Source organism: Trachinotus anak, unplaced genomic scaffold (assembly GCF_046630095.1).
Source record: "Trachinotus anak isolate AG129_WGS33_773 ecotype Australia unplaced genomic scaffold, CSIRO_AGI_Tana_v1 ptg000032l, whole genome shotgun sequence".
Lineage (NCBI taxonomy): Eukaryota > Metazoa > Chordata > Actinopteri > Carangiformes > Carangidae > Trachinotus > Trachinotus anak.
In genome coordinates this window covers 7013692-7039542 of record NW_027273883.1, presented here as the reverse complement: position 1 = coordinate 7039542, position 25851 = coordinate 7013692, and the positions used below count along the sequence as shown (strand labels likewise).

Below are 25851 nucleotides of genomic sequence, written 5' to 3'. Positions count from 1 at the left end.
TTCAACTACTAAGTCAGTTCAATCAAAGATTCAATAGATTTTGCACCTGAGAGCTAAAATATTTTCTCCTGGGAGGCTCAGATGCTCCTGCAAATTCAAATGATGGAAACCAGCTGACTGCTAAATTCTTCTGCAGGGGTATAATACCAGGTCAAACGGTGCAAACCTGAAACCTGAAAACCAAAAAAAATGCAGTAGTGGTGAATGTAAAAAGTACAGTTTGCTTCTGAAAGCATAAAGTAGCATAAAATGGAGTTATTCAAGTGCCTTAAAACTGGTCCAGCTGACATATTAACAATATTAACATTCCCTGTTCATCCTTTCTAAAAAAAAAAAAAAAAAAAAAAACACTTTGCACTCTTGTCAAAGCTTTTCCTGTGTGATGTCTTTAAATCAGTTTTACCATGTGGACTCATTTGCACCTGTCCAGCTCCACTTGGAATGACATCTCTGGAGCTATTTCCATTTTTTAAATTTCGCCATTAGAGATAATCCATCACAGTAAATGAAAAAGTGACAGCACATGTCCCAAAATTGCATCAGAGCATGAATATCAGGCGAGAGTTTTACATTTTGAAAATGTTCTGCTCGTTGCTTCATATTAAAGTTCTCCTGATAAAGAAAAGGAATCAAACCTTTTTCCTAAAACTGCTCTTCATAAATCTATTGTTAATTTATGATGAGCTGTTTTATGAATAGGGTTTGGTCCATTCTGTGGAACTGACTACAAATTGTTTTTTTGTTTGTTTGTTTTTTTTGCAAACTAGTAGAAGCTGTGAAATGATGTAGTGGAGTAGAAGTATAAATTTGCATAAATAGAAGTTGATAGACTGGAACGAGGACCTCAAAATTGTACTAAATTATTTGTGTTACATTCCACCACTGTTTGAATCCGCTTGAATCTAGGACAGTTTTATTGTGATCTTAGACTCATTTCTTAATATATGTCACTTTTTGGCTACTAAACACAACTTTGATAAAGAAGTTTGAGAGGGGACGAATTCAGATTGATTGTCTCATCTTACTTTTAGCTAGAAAGTGAATAAGTGCATTTCTCAGAATGTGGAACTGTAGGTTAAAGCTGTAGTATAGTATATCTTTAGTTTATCTTAAAGTGATATGTATACTTTTCCATATTGAAATGTCTAAAAATGACTAAACCTGTTTTATATATAGAGGCCTTAACGTTTTTTTTGGGTTTTTTTATTTTTTTATTGTGTATTTACATTATCACAAACGTTACCAGCACTTTTCAAAGCACTTTCAAAGCTAGAGCAATATACAGTTTGGTTCATTTGGTTGCAGTCAGTGTCGTGTTGTGGTTGCCTGCCAGAAACTCTAAATTGACTTTTATCCAGTTTTAAGACACATTTTTATGATACACTTGTTTAGACCTTGGTCTTTTTCATGTCTTTTTGACTGGATGAAGGATTTTGGTCATCAGACGTTTGGATTTTAAGTTATTGGAGAAAAAAGCCAAGCAAATGTCAGGCAGCTCAGCTCCCAGCCCCCCCCCCCCTCCGAGACGTCCTGTGCCCGCCAAAGAGAGTCATAGAATCACTGCTTTATTTCGTGTTTCTACCACTTTTAATCTGCAGGTCTGTTTGCTATGGACAAAAGGACATCTCTGCAAATAATTCAGCTGCCGGTAAAAACCTCCTGACTGTCTGGATAAAAAGTTACCATATAAACAATCAAAACAAAGGTTATTCTGTGTTTTTACTGGTTATAATGACCGGGTCTGTTTTGGACTATCTACAAAACAAACTTCTGCAGATAATTCAGCTCCTGGTAAAAACCTCCTGATTGACTGATGGAATCTTAATCTGGGGAAGTCGAGGGCAGTGGTGATGAAAACAACAACTCCCGTAATCCCACGCTACCTCACAATGTCACCAAACGCTGTTTTGTTATAGTTTCGATTAAGAGACACCTAGAGGCAGAAGTTAGACTCTGTGCGTTTGAGGTATAGAATAGTAACTATACCTTTCATACAGGTCCACCATAAGATATAATATAGTACACATATACCTTTAGGTAAAGTATTAAAGCTACATAGTATACTATAGAGGTATACAATAGTATAGTGTAGGCCTACCTTTAACCCCTAATATTGAGGATGTTTTGGCCCCGCCCCCAGTATTCACCTTATCCAATAGCGTTACAGTATTTCTGCCACCAGATCAAATCGTGCCTTGGCGATTTTTTTCTACAACTATGAGCAAACGAAACTCGGCGTGAAGATCTGCGTGAATCCCTCCCGTCCTCATCTCCTCCAACTCTGTCCACCCTCCAGCCTCCTCCTCCGCGGCTCGTCACTCAGACTCCCCGCCGCGCTGACCCGGGCTCCCCCGCCGACCGGGAGAGGATGGGGAGACTGTGTTACTGAGGAGCCAGGGTCTGTGTGTGTGTGTGCGGACCATGCACTCACTCACTGACTGACTGACTGACTGGCTGAGTTCAAGGTGGGAGGCTCGGCCGTCAACAGTGAAATCAGATGCTGCAGCCTCACCAGCCGCTGCTGCTCCTGCGAGGAGAGCGGACCTGAGTGCGAGCAGCTCTGCAGGGAGAGAGGGTAAGTGATGTCGAAACACCGACTTTAATTTCCATGTAGAAACCTGTCAGTTCAGATGAGACTCAGAGCATGCACACTCTTTGTGGGGAACTAGTTACAGTGATTTTTTAGTGCATTAATAAGGAAATGAGTGCACTTTTCCCTGGAGGTATTGTGCACGGATTGACAACTGTCTGCTCTGATAAATGCAGAAATCGGTGCGACGCTGCACATTTGATCCCACAGTGGCAGCTTTGTCTTTAAAATGATGTATTAGGTACAACGCAAGACTTCAATCACACTTTTTTTTTTAAGTGAGCACTAATTAAAGATGAAGAACATGTGCACGTTTTGTTGTCATATAGAGACAGATTACATCATAAATCTACAGTACATAAACCAGAAAGTACTCATTATATAAAAGAGCAGTCTACATTTGATTTACAGTTTATTCAAGATGTCACTTTCTGACATATAATAGATTCATCCCATCCTAATCAACCAATTTATACATATATATTTATACATATATGTATTCTATCAGAGGAGGGCGGGGTGGTCTCTCTCTATCTGTCTATCTTGCAGAATCTCATGAAAACTCATCTCTTAGGAGAGCACATTCTTTCCTAAAAGCCTGAACATGTCTAACTAGTTCTTTTTGATGCACTTCCTTACCCAATCTCCCAGCACTTATTCAATAGATGTAGTAAAACTCACAGGAATATTTCCTTCTGTGTTGTAGCTTTACCACTGTCCTTCACGTCTAAGTCGCTTTAGATAAAAACTCTGCCAAATGAGTGTAAATGTAAATGTATGTGTGTATTTCATAAGAACACTGTTAAAATAATTATTAAAAAGATGGACCATAAATAAAATATGCAATACATACTATATCTATTACAGCATATTAAATTAGATAGACACGTAGGCCCAATAGTGTACAAAATGTGGTGCGCCTTATTCTCCTGCTAATATTTGCACAGAGGATATGTACAGGACACTCTAAATTGTCATAATGTTTATTGTCATTATTTCGTCCCCGTGTCCCTTAAGTCCCATGAAAGTTTGAATTTCATTTCTCATCCTGGTCTGGTTATATTCCTGCAGAGCTGCTTCACATTTTGTTTGTACTTCACCCTTTTGCACAAACATCCATGTTGCTTTCGTTAGGATTTAATATATTATGTTTGTATTTTCAGATCGTGTACCTGCATGACGTAGTTGTCCACTGAGACTCTAACATAATGATGAGATTAAATCACCTTGTCTCTGTTGGGATTGAAGAAGCAGATGATTATAATGTCTTTTATGAAGTTCTCATTTGTGCCAACGTGTCATTATGTTTGGTCTGGAGGCATTTTCTCAAAATAAAAAAGCTCAGTCAAAGGAAACTGTTTGAATCATAATGTTGCCCCCAAAACTACTGCAATGCAAGTTTTAGAAAGGCCAGGCAGCGAGACATGAGGGTAATTGTGTAAATTGCAGCCAACCCTGATTAAACTGCAAGTAGGGAGAATTACATTGACCTTGCTGTTATCTTGGTGCTATCACACACCACACTGAAGACCCTTTTTTGCTCAACAGTCGGGGTGTGATTATGTGTTTGCTCTAATTTACTTTAATTTCAAGTCTGCACCCATCACTTGGAGCTGGCTTCCAGAAGCTGCCCTCTCTCACTCTAAATAAAAGATGGAGACGATGCAAAATTCCTTCTTGAATAAAAGATGCTTGTGGTTGGTTCAGAGCACTGCCTCCGGGTTGAGATCTCCTCATGTGACTCGGTGTTGTGGTGATTCCCTTTTTGTTTAGTAAAGCAATAAGAAACTCAAACTAACAAGGAAAAAAAAATCTGGTGGTTTTGCAAGTTGCTATAAGGAAATAACAAGAGAAAGCATTTATGTAATCTAATCTCATCTCTTATTATTTGAAGGTGTGAAGTCATATACTGTGGGTGTTATATTGGATGTCACAAATCACAGCACAAGTCATTTCATCATAATTGGTGCCATAGCTCTGTGCAGGCAGCTGATTGAGTATATATTACCATATGAGAAATGTGCCGTTTTAGCACTTGGGAAAAAAAACCCCACATAATTAAGCAGCTGTGCTTCTGAATTGCTGCTGTCCATCCAAACCCTTGTTGGATTTTCCTCTTACAAGAGAAAAAAAATCTATCTTTAATTGCTGGAATGGCTGCTCTACAAAGCAAGTGCATTGTCATCTTTTGGAAGAAAAAGGAAAGAAAAAGATTACCCATGAATTTTCCTGCGTTGTATAACTAAATAACTAAATCCTGAAAATTTAATTTGTCTGCAGAAGTCGCCGGCTGCTCGTTAAAAACCAGCAAAAAAAAGGAACATGAGGGGTTCTGGGAGGAATTGAGAGTAGAAATGGGGTTGAGAAGTATCAGACAACCGTGAATGTTTTCTGTCCCAGTCCCAGCAGAGAGGTGATTATACTGCAGCCGAACATCCACATCATTCCCAGCGTCTGCGACTCATTCCTGTCTCTCAGTTAAAGAAATAAAAGATTTATTGCAGGTCAGCTCACAGCCTTAGCAAAGCTTGGGCAAAAAAATTGAAGGAGTCTTGTGTTTTCTTTTTCCTCCAGTAGTGTTGGGCAGACAAGGCCAAGGATGTAATAGACCTGTCAAGTGTCTCCAGAGAGGAGCTACAGAGGAGGAGAAGCAGGAGATTAGACAGGAGGAGGAGGAGATAAAAGACAAGGATGGAGTGATGAAGGCTGGTGGGAGATTAAGGACACAGGCGACAGGCGACACAGGACTGAAGGAGTGAGAGGTCAGTTCACAAGAACAATAATTACACAGTGCAGAAAAAAAAAGAAAAGCTTTTCTCTTGCAGTTAAAATAAGGTGTTACTTTTTCAAATTGAAAAACACAAAACATGATATTAACATCAACACCAGCAGCACATATTTAGTGTATTCTTGCCATCAGTGCCGTTTTTCACATCCATAATGTGGTTAACTTCATTTTGTCCGCATTTTGGCACAATGGTTTTCCAACAAAGACCACCCTTGTTTCATTATGCATTTTTAGCTCATGCGTTTTTTAAAGTGTGGGGCAGAAAAGCAAATGATCGCAGCCTGAGGCAGTAGTTGGTGCAGATAAGGTAAAGATGGTAAATTGACTGTTTTATTAGTTCTTTGTTTGATGGCAAAGGTCATAATGTGAAGAGCAGAATGACTTATTAAAGGACAAGTAGCGGACTCATGTTCAAGAGTAATAACTGCCATATAACACCAAATATTGATGCATAGATCTTTCACTTTTAGAGATTGTTTTAATTAAAGGTGTGTAGAAGAATAGAATCTCTGTTGATTCATTCTGAATATACAATACACAGCCTTGCTTTTGCACGTGACCTTGCTTTTCAGCTACATTTAATATCTCCCTCCATGAATTCCTGAGTGGTGTTATGGCTCCCTGCAGCTCAGACTCAAATTAGACTTTGTTCTTCCAATGATGAAAGTGAATCTGTGCGAGGTAAATTAAAGTCCTAATGAGCGACAGCGCCACAGGAGTTGCATCGGAATAGCTGCTTTAAACACACACTGCAACAATTTGTAGAGTGGAAAACATCTGGGCTGTGTCCAGCGTTTTCATCTTTTGCTTGGACAACACAGTCTCTGAGAAGTTTGACAAATGAGCTCAAAATGTGAAACGCAGATTAGATATTGTGGCCATGCTCTGTGCACCATGAATTCGATGTCTCGTTTTTAGCTGTTCCATAACTGACATGTTATGGCTAAGTTTAAAAAAAAAAACCTTGGCTAGGGTTGAGAAACTTCTACTCGGATTCAGTTTAGTCAAGTAAAACGATCTTTAAATTAGTTTAACGCTTCATTAGCAACTTAAAACTAATTGAACAAGTTTCCAGCCCAGTGGCTATTTTCTGACTTTCCACCACACTGAGGAAGTTCTGTCGAAACATTTGCATTTTCACACATCAGGCTCATTCCACTCGGCTCTGCTCATCCACATTACTCAAAAACCTTCTTTTCTTTAATGTTAAATGATCAGGAATCAGTGACGGTGAGAACTGTGAGTGAAAGCATGAAAGACAATCAGGCAACAAAGAGCACAGGGAGAAATCACATCACGCATTATCCTGAAAGAACAGTCGTAAGGGTGCTTCCACTGAGTCAGAAAAAGTAAAACAACTCCTTAAGCACGACTCTCGGACCAAGCGTGTCTCGTAAAATCTGCCCTTAAGAGCTGCATCTTAGAAAATAAAGTGGTGTTTGTAGCCCTGACCTCAAGGAACCAGCTGCAGCACTAGTGTATGCGCTCTTTAAGACATGTACACACTGTTATGCAGCTTTGCTGCGGTGGCCATGTGTGAAATTAAATTGACTTCTCAGGGCAGGGATCATTGCACCCTGTTTTGAAAGGAAACGAATAAACTCATGTTAATGATGCCTTCCCCTTACAATCAATAAAAAACTGCTCGTGGTGTCGCTCTGGCTGTGTAGCAGGACAGAGCACGTGTCAGTCAAAGCCAAACAGGGTTATTATTGGAAACCCTTAAAGCTATCATTTTCCATGCTGCGCACATATTACTTTCAGAAATAATAATTTCTTTGGATGGTATTCATGAGCAATTGGTGAAAAATTTGAAATCGTCTCTTGCAGCTGCTGCCGTTTGTCCAAATTAAAATTAAAGAGGCAGTGGAAGCACTTTTCTTATTCAGATGAAAAATGCTGCACATAAATAATTTGTCTCAAGCTTTTTCTGTTCAGCCACCTCTGCAAGTGAAAGTATTTAATGACCTAGAGATCTCCAGACTTGTTTTCAGATGATGTATTTCCACGAAACATATGTAAGAGAGAACTAACGCACATTTACATCCACTGCTAATGTGCGAACATCAGGAGTCGGTCATTGAGTTAAAACAGCAGGTGGCGCTTATTTTCCAGTCGAGTGCCACTGAACCATCGCAGAAGAAGAGGGCACAACAAGATGATGAATGATTATAGGGGTTAATCCAGTGTGTTCATTGATCCAGTGCTAAATCATTTAAACGGTCAATCCTACTGAATTTGCACCTCGGCGTCCCCTGCACTGTGCTGCTATTTTCTCTTTCGACAAAATGTATGTTCATTATTTCTTTCCTCATTCTGAAAACATATGTTTTTCAAAAGCTGTTGAACGGACCGCAGCTATACAGCACTTTTCTGGTCTTATCAACCACTCAAAGCACTTTGCAATAAATGCCACGTTCACCCATTCACACACACATTCATGCGCTGATGGGATAGCAATGACAGAGCAATTTGGGGTTCAGTATCTTGCTCAAGGACACTTTGACATTCAGACTGGAGGAGCCAATCCAGCAATTTTCCAATCAGTGGGCAACTCCTCCTGAGCCACAGCCAATGATGTAACGTCCATGCTTCTTCGCACATTTCCAGTTTTCTTACTCTGTTTAGTTGCAGTTGTAAAGACACAACTTCAGCTGCCACACAATGTCACCACAAGGTCTTTCCAGGCGCTGGGCTGGAGATCACTTTGTTAATCTGGCATGTTGAAATTAAGCGTTGTGATCACATCAGTAGTAATATATCTGCTGCTCTCTTTCTGTTTAGGTTTATTTTAAAAAACAGGTTCATTGTAACACAGGTTTTAGTTCAATTTAGAAAGAGGCAATAAAAAAAACACACAAACTGCTCTGGGCAAAGTACACCCCAGCACTGTGTGAGGACTTCACCCTCTCCTCTGCTGATAACTGTGACTGCTGCACTGCAGTCTGTTGGCTAACAGCTTTTTCCTGGTCTGGTTCTCTGTCTTTGGGGCATCTCCCTCTCTGACATCTTTGAACTCAGTTATGAAAGAGACTTGAGTGAGATTAGAGATTGGTTCAACTCCACAAACATAGTTGGAAGAAAGATTTGTACATTTGTGGTTGGTATCAGAAATGATCCCTCACTGTTCTCTCGCTTACAACCATCAGCTCAGTTGAGCATTTTTCAGGGAATCAATGGAAAATATGTACACCTCATAAAGAAAGGTTTAACCAGTTCTATTAATATGAATATTATTACTGTCAGATAAATTAGTTTAGTTGATTTGTTTCTTAACAGTTGTATAAAATAAAAAAAATAAAAAAAGCCCAATCTGGCCAGCAGCATTTGTCTGGCCAGCAGCACAAAGATATAAATTTGCTCTTGCAAATAAACAATGAAGCCATAAATAAATGGTTTCTGACAAATTTTGTGTCAGTCAAATAATGAATTAATCAACTAATCATTTCAACTCAAATTCACTTTTGGTGCTGATGTTATATGCATTTTCTTACATCACAGGACAGGGCACATTTGAACATTTTTTACATCAAAAACAAATCTGGCTATGTATCGCATCCAGATTAAAGTTTTCTTATCATTTTCTATCATTAGATTATTAAATTGACAAGATTATGCAGCCTTGATGGAGCTTTAACCACTTGAAAGGAGGTATTTTTGCTACATAGCCAGCATTCGCTGTAATGGCAGTTTACTTACCAGTCGAGAAGAAACGTTTCAAGTTCAGCATCAAGCTCCTTTCCCTTACTCACCAAGAGCTGTCCTCACCTTTAGAAAGCAGCACCAATGTGAACGCTGTCATTCTCAATCTCAATCACGTCTTCTCCTCTACTGAGGAACTCACTGCAGCCTCCAATCTGCCCTGAAGACGCAGCGCTGCTCGGAGGGTGTATTAACCTCTTGTCTTGTAAAGACAACAGTGGCCAACGCTCTTGTCAAGAGACAATCACCACAACCTGCGCCCAACAAGAACTCATGTTCAGTGGCGAAGAAAGGAGAAAAGTTACAAATAGCCTCTTTAAGGGCTTTCAAGTTGTTTTTTTTGTTTTTTGTTTTTGTTGTGATTTGAGTTTTTAAGTAGCTGACGTTAGCCATTAGCCACCCAACCTTTTACTGAAATGCACTTCATTAGACAAACGCTGGCCTTCATCGAAGCTTGTTTCAAGCTCCTCAGATTGACTGCTGGCCCTGTCCTTCATACCTGCACACCTTCCCCCTGTAGCAACTGGACTGACCTCTGCCACTATACTGTTATCTAAATACTACTCCCCATCAAGTCCTCCACTGAGTCAAATCGATGTCTAACCGCGTGGAATCAATACACGCGCCACAGAGGGTAATGTTTTCCTCAGGTGCTGTGGCCAGTGGTGCAAGGCCAACAGGTGGGGATAGCTCATTGATTTGTGAGGCTCAACGCATATTGGATATGTGTTGATTATTAATGAAGATCCCAGGTCAGTCAGCCGATATGTACTGTAAGTATGTGAGACACATGATGGTGTGTAGGTGGTGTTAAAGAACTCACTCATGACCTTGTGACCAACGAGAAAGACTTCGTACAGGAGAGACACTGCAAATCGGTCATCCGGTTCAACTTCCTGTCACTGATAATTTTTTTATGCAGCTTTTTACATGCTATTATACAAACTGTGTGTCAGAGCAGATGGATAGAGAGATGAAAAGAGGAAGAAAAGTTGTCGTAAATCCTCATCGTGCCTCCTCTTAGCAATCTGTGACTAATGGCGAGTTTGAAGCAGAAGTTTGGAAATTGAGGACAATTATGTATTCTTGAATTCAGCTTTTTCATCCTGTGAATTGTCTCCTTCCAAATCATTATGTAAATGCTGCATCACAAAGCCAGCGTGCAAATTCAGGCTCAAGTAAGTACGGTTAGTTTCCGTCATTCGTTGTTTTTAGCTTGTGATTTTTAAACTGCACAAACAATTCTGGGGAGAATTTTAACCACGCCATTTCTCCATGGTCCATCTGTATGTTCAAACAGAAAGTGTATAATTCCGTCTCAGCTGTGAATAACCCTGTTAAGCTTGTGTGCAGCTCGCTGAGGGACAGTTTGAACGTATTAGAGCAGTCGGCTTGGTCAGAAGAACGGTTCCGTCGTTAGCAGTGATTTTGATTTTGCACGTTTCATGATGGAAGTCATTTGTCAAGGACAATTAGTGAATGTAAACATAGCTCGTTAATGCCGACATCATCGTCACCTTCAGGAGAAAACAGCCAGAAGTCAGATAGCATCGAATCTTGATATTAGAACAACTTGCTTTGTGAAACCAAGCTGTTGAGAGCGTTCACTGTTACCATTTAAACTGATTTTATTTGTGTAAAAGCAGTGATGCTGACAGTAGTTTACCCCTCAGTCAGTGGTTTAGAAAAGAAAATAAGGTAACCTTGATAGTGTGTGCCTGCATGTGTGTGTGTATATAGGCAAGCTGCTGTATTGTTTGTATTGTATGCATTTCCCACGTGTGGCGTCCTGCGTCACTGAGGTGAGACCAAAGACAAATTTCAGGCCCTGATGCCACAATAACCTTTATTTTTTTAATTTCCCTCTGTTGTCAGACTCTGAAGCTAATACTTGTTGGATCCATTGTGAAACTCTGAATTGCTGGCACAGAGAACAATGAAAGGTATTTTTCTCTTCCTCTCTTTATGTCATCAATTTTCAGCCTGACCATGTCCACTGGAGCGAGATCATGACTTTACTCAACGAGTCAGATGAGACTTCCCCTCTCTCCTTCCCTCTGTCCTCCTTAGAGCACAATTTCTCTGTCTTTGTCACCCATGACCCCTCTTACTCCCCCATAACCTTCCCCACCTCCTCCTCCTCGCTGACCTCCTCCAACTGCACCAGCTCTCCGTCACCTTCCTCCCCGCCGTACAACTTTTACGCCGTGCTGCTGGTGCTCCTGATCTTCTGCGTGGTGTTCGGTAACGTGCTGGTGTGCGTGGCTGTTTCTCGGGAGCGAGCTCTGCAGACCACAACCAACTACCTCATCGTCTCCCTGGCTGTGTCCGACCTGCTGCTGGCCACACTGGTCATGCCCTGGGGCGTCTATCTGGAGGTGTGTGTGTGTGTGTGTGTGTGTTTGCAGTTTTGTTTTTCATTCATTGTATTTTTGTGTGGTCAGTGCTCTGACCACTGGGAACTAAAAGTGGATAAAAATGTTTCTCTTTGGGATTAAGTGATTTTACATTGCAGCAGGTGCAAAATAGTGACAAACAGATTTGTATTACATATGACAAATAAATGTAATTTTAATGAAATTATCATACAGCTATATTCATTATTAATTAATCTACTCGTTTTTCTCCTGATTGACCATATAAGAGCTAAATCAACTAATCAGCCAATCCACAGAAAATTCACTATTTTGGTAATTGATTAATCATCTTAGTTTTTTCAGAAGAAAAAAATATTATAATTTTCTGCTTCCAGCTTCTAAGATGTGAGGATCTGCTGCTTTCCTGTTGTCATATGTGAAAGTAACCTGAATATCTCTGGATGTTGGATAACTGGTTGACTTTCGATAACAGGCATTTATCAATCAGTTAATGAGGAATCGAGAAAATAATCATCTGTAAAATGTCAGAAAATAGTGGAAAATCATCACATTTTCCAAAAGTCCAAGGTGGTGTCATCAAATCCTAGACAAAACCCAAAGATGGTCAGTTTCCTATCATATAAGACAAAGGAAAGAACTATTTTCCTTTTAATTAAGTATAAAATTGAGTATGAAAGAATTCATTTTTTATCCAAAATAGGTTAATTCCCTATTGATTGACTAATCGATTAAACTAAATAATCATCTCAGCTCCATAACAAACCACACAGCGTTCCTGAATGCAGAGAGCTGACCGCACGTATCCTCCCCTGCATTAAAGTGAATCTTTCCTGTGCAACAGTTGTGTTGTGTCCTGCATTATTCTGCTGCAGCTTTCTACACTATGGCTGCTCTCAGCCTCTGGGAAATTAAAAGTTATCTTATCTTTAGTTTCGTCCAACATTCAGCCCCAAACCCAAACTTAATTAGTCTCATGTAGGACAAAGGGAAGCAGCAAATTCCGCGTTTGAGAAAATGAAATCAGCAAATGTTCGGCATTGTTGCATAAAAACCGTTCAAATAATGAATCAAATCAGAAAAGAAGCAGATATCTTTCCTGTTGATTAACTAATTGATTAATCAGTAGTAGTTAGCTTTAATTAGTACTACAAATTGTTTTAGTCTCAAGTATTTATTTAAATAGCCCCAGAGGAGGGTTCAGTGCAGGGCCAAGAAACTTACCCAATAAAATAAATGAACTTCAACAATGAATTCAGTCTGAAGCTGACTGAGAATTATAAGTCATGCCTCACTGATTATAAACAAATAATGTTATTGTGAAGTACTAATTATTACAATACAACTTTCCAATGTGACAACAAAGCCACATTTTTCATCATGATATTGGATTTAAATGAAACTCATAAATTCTCCGTGGCTAAATTGGATGACTTCAGAAGCGAATCCTGATGGCCTACTGAGAAGAAGAAATGGAATTAAATATTAAACATACTCTGTTAGGGAGAAAAAGTTTGTACTGAAGAGCGAACCAGCCTGGTTAATATTAATGCTGCTCCTCTATAGTGTGACAACATATTATATTGGCCCGAATGTACAAAATGAGAGAAGAAATAAAAGTCACTGAAAAGCACACAGGTTAAAAATGAAGGCAAAGGGAAAACGTGTTAACCGTAATGTCACTTTGTCTCCTTAAAGGTGGTGGGAGAGTGGCGCTTCAGCCTCATCCACTGTGACATCCTGCTCACCCTGGACGTCATGATGTGCACTGCCAGTATCCTCAACCTCTGTGCGATCAGCATCGACAGGTGGATTCTTCCTCTCACTTTACTCTTTGCTCTTACTTTGGTGCTTAGTTTACTCTCTGTGCTTCTTATCTTCTTATCATCTTATTTTCTTGGGCTTTTAACCAACACTCTCATCATTTTTCTGTCTTTTCTTACAATTGATCTCTTCTCTCCAAAATTCAATTTCAGCAAGAGAAAAAGTTAATTAATGATGAATAATTTCACAGCGATCAAGACCAAAATAACAAAGATGACATTCAATCAATGATAAAGACTAAGATTAAGATTAAGATATTAGTCCCTTTATTAGTCCCACGTGGGGAATTTTTCAGTATTACAGCAGCAAAGCGGACAGTGCAAGAGAGAGAAAAAAAACTGCAAATGACAGTAACAAATACTTAAGAAAAAGATAAATAATAGAAAATAATATAGTTATATATAATATATACAATTAGATATGTATCATTTCTTTACTTTGTACCCTAAACCTTGATCTTTTGGTGCAGGCTGGGCTAAAAAAAGAGCAGGCAACACATGTACCTGCATTTACACGCACATACACACATCCACTATAAAGATGCATCATTATCAACTTGTCAGGACAGAAGTCAGCAGGTAATGACAGGTTTCCACTGCGTCTTTTTACGATGTCCTCTGCAGTCGTTATGGGTCAAGGAGACTGTGGTTGATGATGTGGTCTTCCACCTGATGCCCTCTTCGTGGGTCCACTGGGATGTGACCGGATGCCCAGCAGGCAGGCCGTCTGCAGCTGCGTCCTAATTCCTCTCACAACGTGACATATCGAGGCTGCACCAGTTTAGACTTGTGCAATTTGGTGCAATAACTAAAGATAGAGACTTAATTGCTTTGTTGAATACGCTAAACTGCACACTGCAGTGAGAAAGCTGCCTGGGCCTCTAGCCCAAGCAATTTAAAATGAACAACTGCAAATGACAGCAAGGTTAATGTGCTGGCAGCTATAATTTGAGGCTGCTTACATCCATCTCAGATTAACAGTGTAGGAGTCGTAGCCCTCCTTGTGTGTGGTCCTCCGGTTTTGGGTGATGGACAGTAACTGGACAAACCCAAAGAGAATCATGATATGCAGTGTAATGACTGTATAATCATTACTGCTGGAGTTTGGGCTTTAGGGATGGCAATGCTGGTCTGTCAGGGATGTTTTTGTATCTTCAGAAACACTAAAGCACTGCAGCTACATCTCCAGACTGTGTGTTGCGGATTCTGACACCTGAAACAACAAAGACTTCTTGGAGACTCTAATAAAAACCAAGTTTCATCATCATAGCATCTGGGATGCTTTTGTGCTTTTGTCCATGACCCTCTGCTCGCAGTCAGGATTACAGCAGCTCACTGAGGAAGACAGCTCACACCTGCACAGACAGCGGACAACTCTAATTGGTTTTGACACGCTTTCAGTTGCGTGTTTTGTGTCCTCGTGGCCGTGAAACGAGCAGTGACAGCTTTAGTCTGTTTGGTAAACACGGAATTTGTCTGCCTGGGCTCTGAATCAAGAGTTGGAGAGCTTGCTTTAAAATATGTGCGAACACGACAATGAGATAAGTAAGTCTGAGGATGCTTTAGTACATGTTTACCGGGTATTGACGTGTGTGTTCAAATAGAGGCACCGTTGAGTGTGTTCGAGGCATGCTAATGTATTACCTGCGTGTTTCACGTATCTCATTGTGTATGTACTGCTGCAGATACACGGCGGTGGCCATGCCGATGCTCTACAACACCAGATACAGCTCCAGGAGGAGGGTGGCGGTGATGATCGCTGTGGTGTGGTTCCTCTCTTTTGCCATCTCCTGCCCTTTACTGTTTGGACTCAACAACACTGGTAACAGCTGCATCTGATCTGTCCCCTCAAGTTACTCCCCACTTACTAGTTTAGCGGTTGTTAGCTCGTGTGGGTCTGAGAGGACAACAGCAGAAGAAGCATTCAGTTGTTCCAACAAGGTCAAGTGAGGATTTGATGAAAAAAAAACACAAATTCGAGAAAATAAAAGAGGAAAACTTAATGTGATGGTCTGTGATAGGAAAATACAGTGACATGGTCAGTAACTCAGTTGATAGTGTGGCTAGTTTTGATTTCACACGGCAGTAATTCCATAGTTACTTCACATGAAAAAAAACGGAGCCATTTTCACAGCGACTGAGCAAACTCCATCCTCTGACGATGGTCAGATGATGTGGCAGCAAGCTCTGGAAACCTTCCAGTAAGAGGACCTGGTGCTGAGAATCCTTCTGTCAAACTATAATGAAACTTCAAGCTCCTGTGGATAAAACACTGACACTAACACCATTTCTTTTCAACTGCTTTTAATTACTAGCGCCCCGGAATGTTGAAAGAACAGAATGTGGCACCGATCTAACCGGAAAAGTATGACTTTTTCAGACTTCACTATGACTTTCCACAACACCCTAGATATTTTTATCGTATGGATATGGATACTTCACTGTTGTAACAGTGTTGTTCTTACTCATCCCATACTGGGTCACAGTCATATCTATCATCCCAGCCTTTAATTCCACATAATTGCTTGACATTTTGAGAGGAAAGGGGATTTTATTTTGTTGAGAAAGAAATTTGGGGGCCTTCTTTTCTCTTTCTTTGCAGATACAGTGTCTATTGTTGAAGCCACTGTAAGGATAAACATCTTTGGCTTCAGTTTTTGTTATTCAAAGCAATTTTTGCCTGGTCATATGTGGGCCCCATGGCCTGATCCACACCAGTGCAAGTTATGGCAGAAAATGTATGTAATGTATGCTACTTTGAAAAATGAAGCGTGGGTCCTTCATGTCTTGTTAAGTCCACAGCTGTTTTTTTTTTTTTTGTTTTTTTTAACTTAGCAGTATTGAAGCAAAGACTTATTATTATTCACTTAAGGAGCATTGTGCACACTTTCCTATGCACACAGTCTTTCCAATATCCTGGTCCATCTGTCCCTGAAAGTTGATTATCAATCTTTGACGAGATAATAAACAGATACCATACTGCTCATTCAACAGGCCTGAACATGCAGTAAATCAATCCACGTTGTGCTTAAATCTCCATTTGCAGCAGAGACACGCAGCGTTCAGTAGCATTTCCATTTGTTGTCCCGCATCGATGGAGTGACAGGTGACGCCTGCCCTGCAAACAAGTGGGCAGATAATCCTCGATTCGTTTGTCGTCTCACAGACGGATCAGGAGTGAAGGTGCTCGGCAGCTAACCTCTGCCTTAATGACGGCGGCTGTGAGCAGGGACTTAAGTTTTGAATGTGCTCACGCTGAACTCAAAGGAATCCACTTTAGAGTAAGTGGAGAACAGGAAGTGGTGTAAGAGTTTGACAGCCTCAGTTGTGGGTCTGAACACTGCAAGGTGCTGAATGACGTAAGAACAAGCTAAAATATAATGCACTCTCCTCAGTAATGGGTTGGCCACAGATGACAGCACGCAGTTTGAATGGTGTTTTTGTAGATTTGCATTCAGTTCTTGCCAGTGTTTGTACTAAATGGTCAATCATCACCGCCTTACAAATATGTTTACTAAAATTCTTATGAAAACAGCATTTCAGCTGTTGAGTAAACAACATAAGGTCCTTCAAGCTGCTGTTCTGGAGCTTTCATTAGTCTGGAGTCTTCATTAGTAAATGCATTTGCTCAGTAGTTGTGGAATTGCAGATGGTCTAATTTTATTCTCTTTTAGCAAAGTAGTAGCAAGCTGAGATTCAAATTTCAGTCTTTCACTTTGGAAACAAACCAATCTTTCCACAAGGTCAGTTTCCAAAGCTATTATGTTTGGGAACTCCTTAAATGGAAATTTGAACTTCTACAATTCAACAACAACTGGCCCAACTCCATCTGGTGATGAAGAACGTGCGATACGAACCTCCAACAGCTACTAAATGCATCCTGTGGACAGATTGTTTTCTCAGTCGATGTTTTTTGTAAGGTCAAGAATGAGCTTAAAACTTCAGCATTTGTTTTTGTAATGAAAGGAAATAGTTCAACATTTGGGGAAATGCTCTGGTTTGCTTTCTGACTGAGAGTAAGATGTGAAAACTGATTATACTCAGCTACAGCCAGGAGGTGGTTAGCTTCGTTTATTAGAGTGATGTCTAGAAGCAGGGAGAAACAGCTAGCCAGGCTGTCCAAAGGTAAAGTACATGTTGTGTCTCATTTGTGGGTGGCGCGGTGTTGCAGTAGTTAGCAGTAGGTTCTGTGTTCACGCCTGCTGGCCAGCTGGGGCCTCTCTGTGTGGAGTTTGCATGTGTGGACACTGCATGTTCTCCTCGTGCCTATGTGGGTTTCCTCCTGGTTCTCCCGCTTCCTCCCACAATCCAAGGACATGCAGGTTATGGTAATTAGCAATTGCCCATAAGTGTTTTTAAAAACTGAACAAAGCCTAGTTAGCCTTTTCCCCCCTGCTTCCAGACTTCCAGCTAGGCTAACCAGTTCCTGGCTCCTGACTATATATTTGACAGACAGATTTTAGATCTTCTTATCTGTAACTCTTGGACAGAAAGCAAATATGCATTTCCCCCAAAACTTTGAACTTTTGCTTTTCTGATCTTGGGCGACAAAGAAGCATAATTTGGAAGAACTAAAACAAAACTTAAATATTGTAAAATCCTCTGAAGGTTTCTGTACAATATTAATTCTCTGCATTTTTCTCTTTTCCATCTCTGCATTAGCCAGCCGTGAAGGCACCACATGCAGCTTTGCCGACCCAGCCTTTGTGGTGTACTCCTCTGTGGCTTCCTTCTACGTTCCCTTCATCGTAACGTTGCTGGTGTATGCGCAGATCTGCGTGGTGCTGCGCAAACGAGGCAGACGCACGGCCCCGCCACGCAGACACGGCCTGCACACACAAGGCGCTGCAGAGGCAGGAGAGGGTCATCGACACAGGAAGGTAGAATGTGTAATGGGATGGATGTCAACTGTGAACAACTGTTTTGATCCTGCCTAAGCCACACTGACACACTGCACTGACACCATCAAATATTCAGCATCAGCTCGTTCCAGATCTAAGTTGTTCTATATGCTGCCGTCAAAGCTATAGCTGTATTTTATAGCTGCACCGTTCTATCATATTGAAATAGTCTAAAGGTCTTGTGTATAATTTTACGCAGTCTTCTCCAAAATACACCCTGATAATGTTGGTGTAAGAGATATTTTTTCCTGCTGAAAGCCAGTCACCTATTTGATATTTACAGTAGTTCAAACAAAAGAACGAAAGCAAATCAGAAATGATTGTGGAGTTATCAGTAAATCAGAGGGGTGCAAGGAGAGCACAGACCTCCACCAAGCCCAATGTCAAACAATATACACCAGACTTTAGAGAAGAAAATCCAAATTCATCGTAAATAATCCAGATCTGCCCTAAATGGGTTCCTCATGTTCCATTCCTCCACCAGGTTTGGTGCCAATCAGTTCAGTGTATTTTTGCATAATCCTGCTGACAAACAAACAAGCAAACAGACATGGGTGAAAACACAACCTCCTTGGCAGAGGTAATACACCGAGGCCACTGTTCATTAGGCCAGCCTGAGCAGTAACAGTATTACTCTGGGGTAATTTAGAAATTAGTTAATTTGCTGACTTAAGTTTAGCAGAGATATATCAGTGTTGCTTATATTTTGGCTGATATGTAATAAGAAATCTAATTAAATTGAAGTGATTCTTATCAAAAAATCTTATCAACTAATGTATTATCTTTTTTTTTTTTTTTTTATTCTTTGAATATTGATATCAGCATTAACCTCAAATATCCAGTATCTGTTTCTCCAGAATCCTTCTTTCTTACACTGTGCATTCTCCTTCAATTTCAGAATAAGTGCACACAACCAGAAGACGTGAAGTTATGCACCCTGATCCTGAGACCTGCCACTGCAGCCCCACAGCGCAAGAAAGTGGTGAGTTTCTTGACCAAGTTGATGCAAGGGGTCTGTCTCGTCACTGTCACTTCCTGTTTGTCCTCATGCAGTCTGCTACCTTTACTTTGATGCTCCTGTTTTCCCTCCTCTCTGTCCAACATCCATGAATTTCTCACGAGTCCCTTTTCGTCCGACCCTTGTTTCATCTTTACAATCAAGCATCCACACCTTTGTTTGTCCCCCAGTGCCTACACCCCTCACCCTCCTTCCTCCCTCTCTGTTTGTCAGACCCTGGTGAAGGAGGCGGTAGTTCACCCTCTCGAAGTGGAGCCGGGTCAGTTCCTGCCGCAGACCGAGCAGAGTCTGGCTCCTCCCCCTGCTCCCCAGACCTCCTCCCACACGGGGCGGGCGAGGATCTCCCTGTCCATCTCAGTAGGACCTACCCCGGTTCTTCCTTCAACCGTGGCACGATCAGCTCTGACACCTCGCCCCCCCACCCTCGAGGACGGCATGAGGGGACGTGAGGGATGGAGGGAGCGCAGTGGAGGCAGAGAGAAATGGGGCATCACTAAGGACAGGGTGAGAGGGAGGCTGTCACAGCAGAAGGAGCGGAAGGCGACACAGATGCTCGCGATTGTGCTCGGTGAGCAGAGGGAGGTGCAGACTAACTTTAAACACACTTGTAGCCAGCCAGACTCTGTGTGTGTGTGTGTGTGTGTGTGTGTGTGTGCGTGCGCAGCTGTTTGCCTTGTATACAAAAACATTAGTCTACGTGAATATTCACTAAATTTGATATCCTGGAGAAATAGTTCAATGTTTGGAAGTACATACTCATTTTCCTTCTCACTCAGAGTTAGATGAGAGGATCAACACTGCTTTCATATCTGTTTGTTAAGTATGCGGCCGGAGCCAGGGAACAGGTTGCAAAGCTATGCACAAACACTGGAAACAGCTAGCCAGGCCTTAGCCAAAGAACACAAAACTATCAGCACCTCTAAAGCTCACTAGTTAACACTTTATATCTGGTTATATCGATCCTCTCATCCAAACTCTCTCTCAAGAGTGGATAGGTGTACATCTGAAAATGTTGAACCCTTCTTTTAAAACCACTCAAATCCAGTTTGCTCACAGAATTCAGTGTTACTTTGGTCTTCTTTGAAATTTTAAGTTTTGGATATTGATCATATTTGAGGGAATTTTTAGGAAATTTTAGGGAAAAAAATGAAGTTAGGGAAAAATAGTTCATAGACAGACTCCACTAGAGTTTTCCAAGAAAGACAAACAAATATTCTTAAATGATATAATGAGCAGGTATTTAATAACTGTAGCAACCAACACTAAATCAATTCCCCTTGTCCCTTAGTACCACAAAAGTCTGATTTTAAAATACCATTTTATGTGTAAACGTTCTGCAGTTTAACTGGGTTTGTCTTTTCTATTTATTCTATATATTACCATTCTTTATATTATCAGGAGCATAGTACAGTATAAGCTGTGCTCATCACTCTCATTCACTGCAAACTGCAATAGGCATTGTCTTCTTGAAGCAGAAAATCACATTATTGTTCTGTACAAACTGAATATAGCCAGATCGAAGGTTTTGAATGGATATTTGGAGAAAACCTTTAAGGAAAAAGTTTCTATGGCCTCCATTCTTTATGGCTTTTTATTTGATTGTATTTTGTTTCTCATCAAGCTCATCTGTTTTATGATTTATGTGACTTGGCTGCTTTGTCCCTGTAATTGTGACTGATGGTGTCCTCTCTATGTGTCTAGCTATCTGTCTTTGTACAAATGCAGAAGTTGGCAGGATATTTCATTAATTATATCCCTGTTTTATTTGTGGCACATAATGTACATGCGGGGCCACTAATCTACTTCCTGTCCTGTCTCCAAGGTGTGTTCATCATCTGCTGGCTGCCTTTCTTCTTGACCCATGTGCTGAAGGCCCACTGCAGGAGCTGCTGTATCTCGCCCTCACTGTACAGCGCCGTCACCTGGCTGGGATACCTCAACAGTGCCGTCAACCCCATCATCTACACCACTTTCAACATTGAGTTTCGCAAAGCCTTCATCAAGATCCTGCACTGCTGAGAGCCACAGAGATGAAAAGTGTCAACTGTCAAGAAAAAAAAAAAGGGGTGGCATTTGTTTGAGATCTGACGTGAGATCTGACGTGAGAGTGAGTGGAAGAGAAAGTAAATAAGATAAAGTTTTGATACACAGGAAGAGTGGGATGAGGAGAGAGAATGGATGACTGTAGGGTGAAGTGATACTAGCTTTCTGGAAAATTACAGATGCGAGAAATGGAACCAGCAGCTCAGACAAAACTGGGGAAAGACACAAGAAGAAACGAACACACTGCTGACTGCTAGATGACTGCAAAAGAAAAAAGAGTGTGTAAAACGCAGCTACAAGAAACACAAACAAGCTGGAGATGGGAAAGAAGACATGCACTGTGTTGTGTACATATAGTCTGCAAAGGGAATATGTGAGGACTGCAGATTTTGCCACAGCATCCCGACCACAAGACTCCACCTTTGTGAGCCTCCCTGAGACGTGACTGTTTTCCCGATTTACTGAAACACTTGATCCATGTCAGACTCTCACTGTTGTATTTTCTTGTAATCTTGAAAAACAGCATCTTGTTATTTGTTTGCATGTGCTCGTCTTTCTCGAAGGATTGGTGTAAGTCTCTGATGTCAGAGTCCAGCACAAACCTTTTTCTGTGTTTGTTTTTTTTTTTTTTTTTGCTTGATCATTTTTCATACTTTCTGACAACCCACTGAAGTTACATCAAAGCAGAATTATTGATTTGATTGAGCAGATGGTGAATTCAGTGTGTACACTTTCTGCTTTTAATGAGTGTGCATACATTTAAAGTTTGGTGTTGTAAATACTAATGTAACTGGTTTAGAACATGGTTCACAACTATTGTACTTTATTTTGAAAAAGCCTCCATTATAACAAGTTGAAACAACTTTTCTTGTCCCAACAGAGATTTTACCAGCTCAAAATAAAATAAGTAGAACTGAATAAATGTATCTGCAAAGCATGATTGGAAGCACAGCTAGTTACACAATACCAGCAATGTACTACATTATACTTATAAACGAACCTCTGCAGAGGCACCAGTAGTAAAAAAACAGTAAGAGCGCCAGTGACTATGTAAAGTTACACACGTATTGCACACTTTGGTATTCAGACAGGAGAGTCAGAAGTCAGGATTTCAGATGAATATTGTTTTTTGTTTTTTTTCTTAAACCTTTCTATCAGTATAGTGCAAAATATTGCCATGGGCTTTTTCCTATTATTTAATACTGAGATTGGAAGACGTGCAGTGTGTGCATATATGTGGGTGTTTTTTTTTACTTCTCCTTTTAGACAAGTTGTGTTTAACATTTAAAAGATTACTGGGCCCTTAAATTTGTGTTTTGCCTTATTGATTAAAAACACATGCTCCCTTTGAACATTTGAAGAGAGTTCTTTAAGTTGCTTTGAACCCATTTACACATTATTTAATTCCATTCAGCACCTCAAAAGTTAACTTATCAGTGATTATATTCTCCTCAATTTCAAAACCTTTTTATTATTAGTTTTTTAATTCATATCTCCTTCTAGACACTTCAACATAGAAACTTCATTCAAACTTAAAAATGTTCAGCTCAATTAAGACATTATCAGACGTATTCCATTTTTTGGATATATTTCATACTTTCCAAAACATTCAATGTTTTTTTTTGACATTTTTTCCAATTAAGATGAATGGACAGAATGTTCAAAATCTCTGTTTTTCCGCAACTTTTCATGTATTTTTCAACCCCCTCTATTCATTCATACTTTCAGCTAGAAAAAGTCAACATGTTCAGAAACTTGCCTTCATTTTTGGTAGTATTCAACTTTGAAATACCGTTCATAGTTATTACACAGCTACAGCTGAAGTTTTTCTGTACCTTTTCAGATTTTTACATTAGTGTGTATGTGGTGGAATGTTTACAGCTAGAGTGAGTGGGGAGAAACTGCTCGACTGGTATGAAAAATTTCAGTTTAACTCGTCCTCACAGCCACGAATTTCACTTTATGCCCATCATTTTTTCCCCAGATTGTAGACAAATTTGTGTTCTTTTACACAATGTGACTACCAAAGCACAGTAAATCAGCTTATCAGACTCACACACACATAAACACTCATACATAGATAAACAGACATATAGACAGAGGTGCACAATGACACACATTCACACAAACATACAAACAACCTGGTAGCAGCGTACCTACAGCCCAGATCACCAGTCATCCATTAATCATTGTAGTTTAGGTCCAGTTTAGCTGTGAGGGAAGTTAATAAGACAGAAACGTATTACAGTCTTACTCATCCTCTTTCTTCACATTCTTACCTTCCTTTAAAAACTTTATTCAAACTTTAAACGGGTCACAAACATGAGAATTTTTAATACATTACTTGAGCCTTTTCACAGTCTTCATAATCTTGGTTTATGTTGCACAGTCATAAAGCAATGCAGGAATAACAATGGTCTTCTGTGTGCACCCAGATGTGAGTCCTTAATACCTGCCTTCATCTATAATCCTCCTGCAGCTGTAACAATACAAATTTCTCTCTGTGGGATTAATAAAGTTCATCTTGTCTCGTCTCGTCTTGTCTTGTCCTAAAACCTTAATTTGTGTTACAATGCAACTTAAATATTAAATATTAAAATGGCATATATTGTTAAGCTCAATGGACAGCATAGAAATGTTATGCCTAATGCACACATTGAGAGAAATTTGGTAAAAGAAAATAAATGTAAGCAAATTAAACTATGTAGTTCAAATGTATAGTTACAAATGTCTCACTATATTTTAAAAGCTTTTTGTTAAATCCACTGAAAGACCCATATTTACTTTGCAAAGAATTCTGGGAGGTTCAGTACCTTCCTAATGGAGCTTGATTGTTTCATAAAGCAACTCTAACATGCAGATCTCAATTTATCACTGTATCATAAATCATACAGAAGGCTTCAAGTGTTTCAAACATTCCTCTATTTCTCATTAAGATTTCTCAACATTTCTCATCTCCCCGTCCCGATGGAGGATCAACTGGAAGTGGCTAAACACAACATTTTCCCTGTTGTATCCCATGGTTATCATCAACATATAAATTCTTTTTTTTTTTTGTGTGTGTATCTTTTTTTGCATCTTATCACTTACTGTGATACGTTTAAAATTATTTAAATTGTACATCTGGTAAAATACATCAACATGTATTGATATAAAACACACTTTCATACACAGACTGGTAAAAGAAGCCAATGCCACAGTACCAGACAGACAAAGTGGCAAACGACAAGGAAGTGACATCCTAACTAACGTTCATTTTGACCCCTCAAGAGCGTAGTGACACGTAATGAATGGACTGAGGGCGCTGTTTACTCATTGGATTTAAATATTGCCAATGTAGAGCAGGTGAAGCCTTTGTGATTAAATATTAGATTTTAATATGGTCATTGAACACTATCTTCTCAATTTCTACTTAGATAACTGATCCTGTTAGAAGTGGGGTCACATGACTGCTGGGCTGAAGAGCACAGGTGTGCTGACTGGGCAGCTCACACAGGTGCCTTGAGTGTTCTTTGTTCTGTGTCCTGAGCTCGTTCTCTGTTAGACCTTCATCATTTCATTCCTGTGTGCTTTGAGTGAGTAGTTTATTTCTTTTTTTTCCTCAAGTAATGTTTATTTTATTGAGTACTACCTCTAATCTCCTTGGTTTGTTCTCACATGATTATATATTTAAAGCCAGGCTGTATTGATATATTGATGCTGATTTAGGATGGTTTGTTGCTTTATTCAAGATAATATGATAGATTTTGACCTGTATGTACACTTTCCTCATTTGTAGAAATACAACCACTCAACTGTAACCACTCACACCTGACTGACTGCAAAAGATTAAATACTTTCAAATGGAACCTGCTGACTGCTTTTCCTGTTTTGCTCATATTCATTGTCATTCATTAATTACATTTTCATTTTCAAGTTTACATAATCATCTGAATAATGTCCTCTACAGGCTCAATATTTATCATTTTAATCTGTTATTTTTCTGCACCAGATGCTTTGAGGATGAAACACTATATTATAATAATGGATTGTGCGTTCAAAGGAGAATCCAACCCTTTAAGAATTCACATTTCTTATTCCCATGCCCTAGAAAAGCTTGCTCAGCCTTTGTGAACATGCAGCACTCTCCTCTAAAGTTAGAGACCAAAGGCAGAACCTTAAAATCTGTGATTTTCTATGACAATTAATGGGACTCTGATGCTGTGAGGCCATAAAATGTTTGTGCAATTTTGTTCATCAAAAGAAGTGTTTCAAATTTTAAACTTTACATCCAATTTAAAAACTGGATGAGACCTGTTGGGGGATACACTGCACAGCTACTGTAGATTATGGGGTTAGAGAGGTAACTCATTTCCCCCAGTTGCTGAAAGCAACTTTAGCAGTATAACTTCAGTGGCCTGACTGATTAGAGCGAGCCTTTGACTTTTTTAGACTATGGCATTTGCAAGCAAGTCAATGACAAAAGTAAAATCATGATCCCTCTCTGCTGTGCTGGCCCAACACCAGACTTCTACGTAAAATAATAGATGTATAAAAATCATCAAGCGGTGCCAAATTAAAGTGGCTTGGCTGGGTAACTGTCACACACTTGACGTGTTGATACACCCTGTC

General features: G+C 39.9%; 1 protein-coding gene across 4 annotated transcripts; it reads left to right on the top strand.

Annotated features, from left to right (window-relative positions):
• Positions 1-2017: 2017 nt before the first annotated feature.
• Positions 2018-25083, top strand: drd2l (dopamine receptor D2 like). Of its 4 annotated transcripts, none has more exons than XM_071470391.1 (10): positions 2018-2575; positions 4871-5003; positions 5168-5352; positions 11063-11458; positions 13154-13263; positions 14964-15100; positions 17941-18158; positions 19078-19161; positions 19411-19765; positions 21020-25083. In XM_071470391.1, exons 4-10 carry the CDS (start codon positions 11090-11092, stop codon positions 21214-21216), a joined length of 1470 nt encoding a protein of 489 aa, XP_071326492.1. In that variant the 5' UTR covers positions 2018-2575; positions 4871-5003; positions 5168-5352; positions 11063-11089; the 3' UTR covers positions 21217-25083. The 4 variants fall into 4 exon arrangements, with proteins under 4 accessions (XP_071326492.1, XP_071326491.1, XP_071326493.1 ...); XM_071470390.1 differs by having other exon boundaries at positions 5165-5352; XM_071470392.1 differs by lacking the exon at positions 4871-5003.
• The last annotated feature ends 768 nt before the right edge of the window (positions 25084-25851 follow it).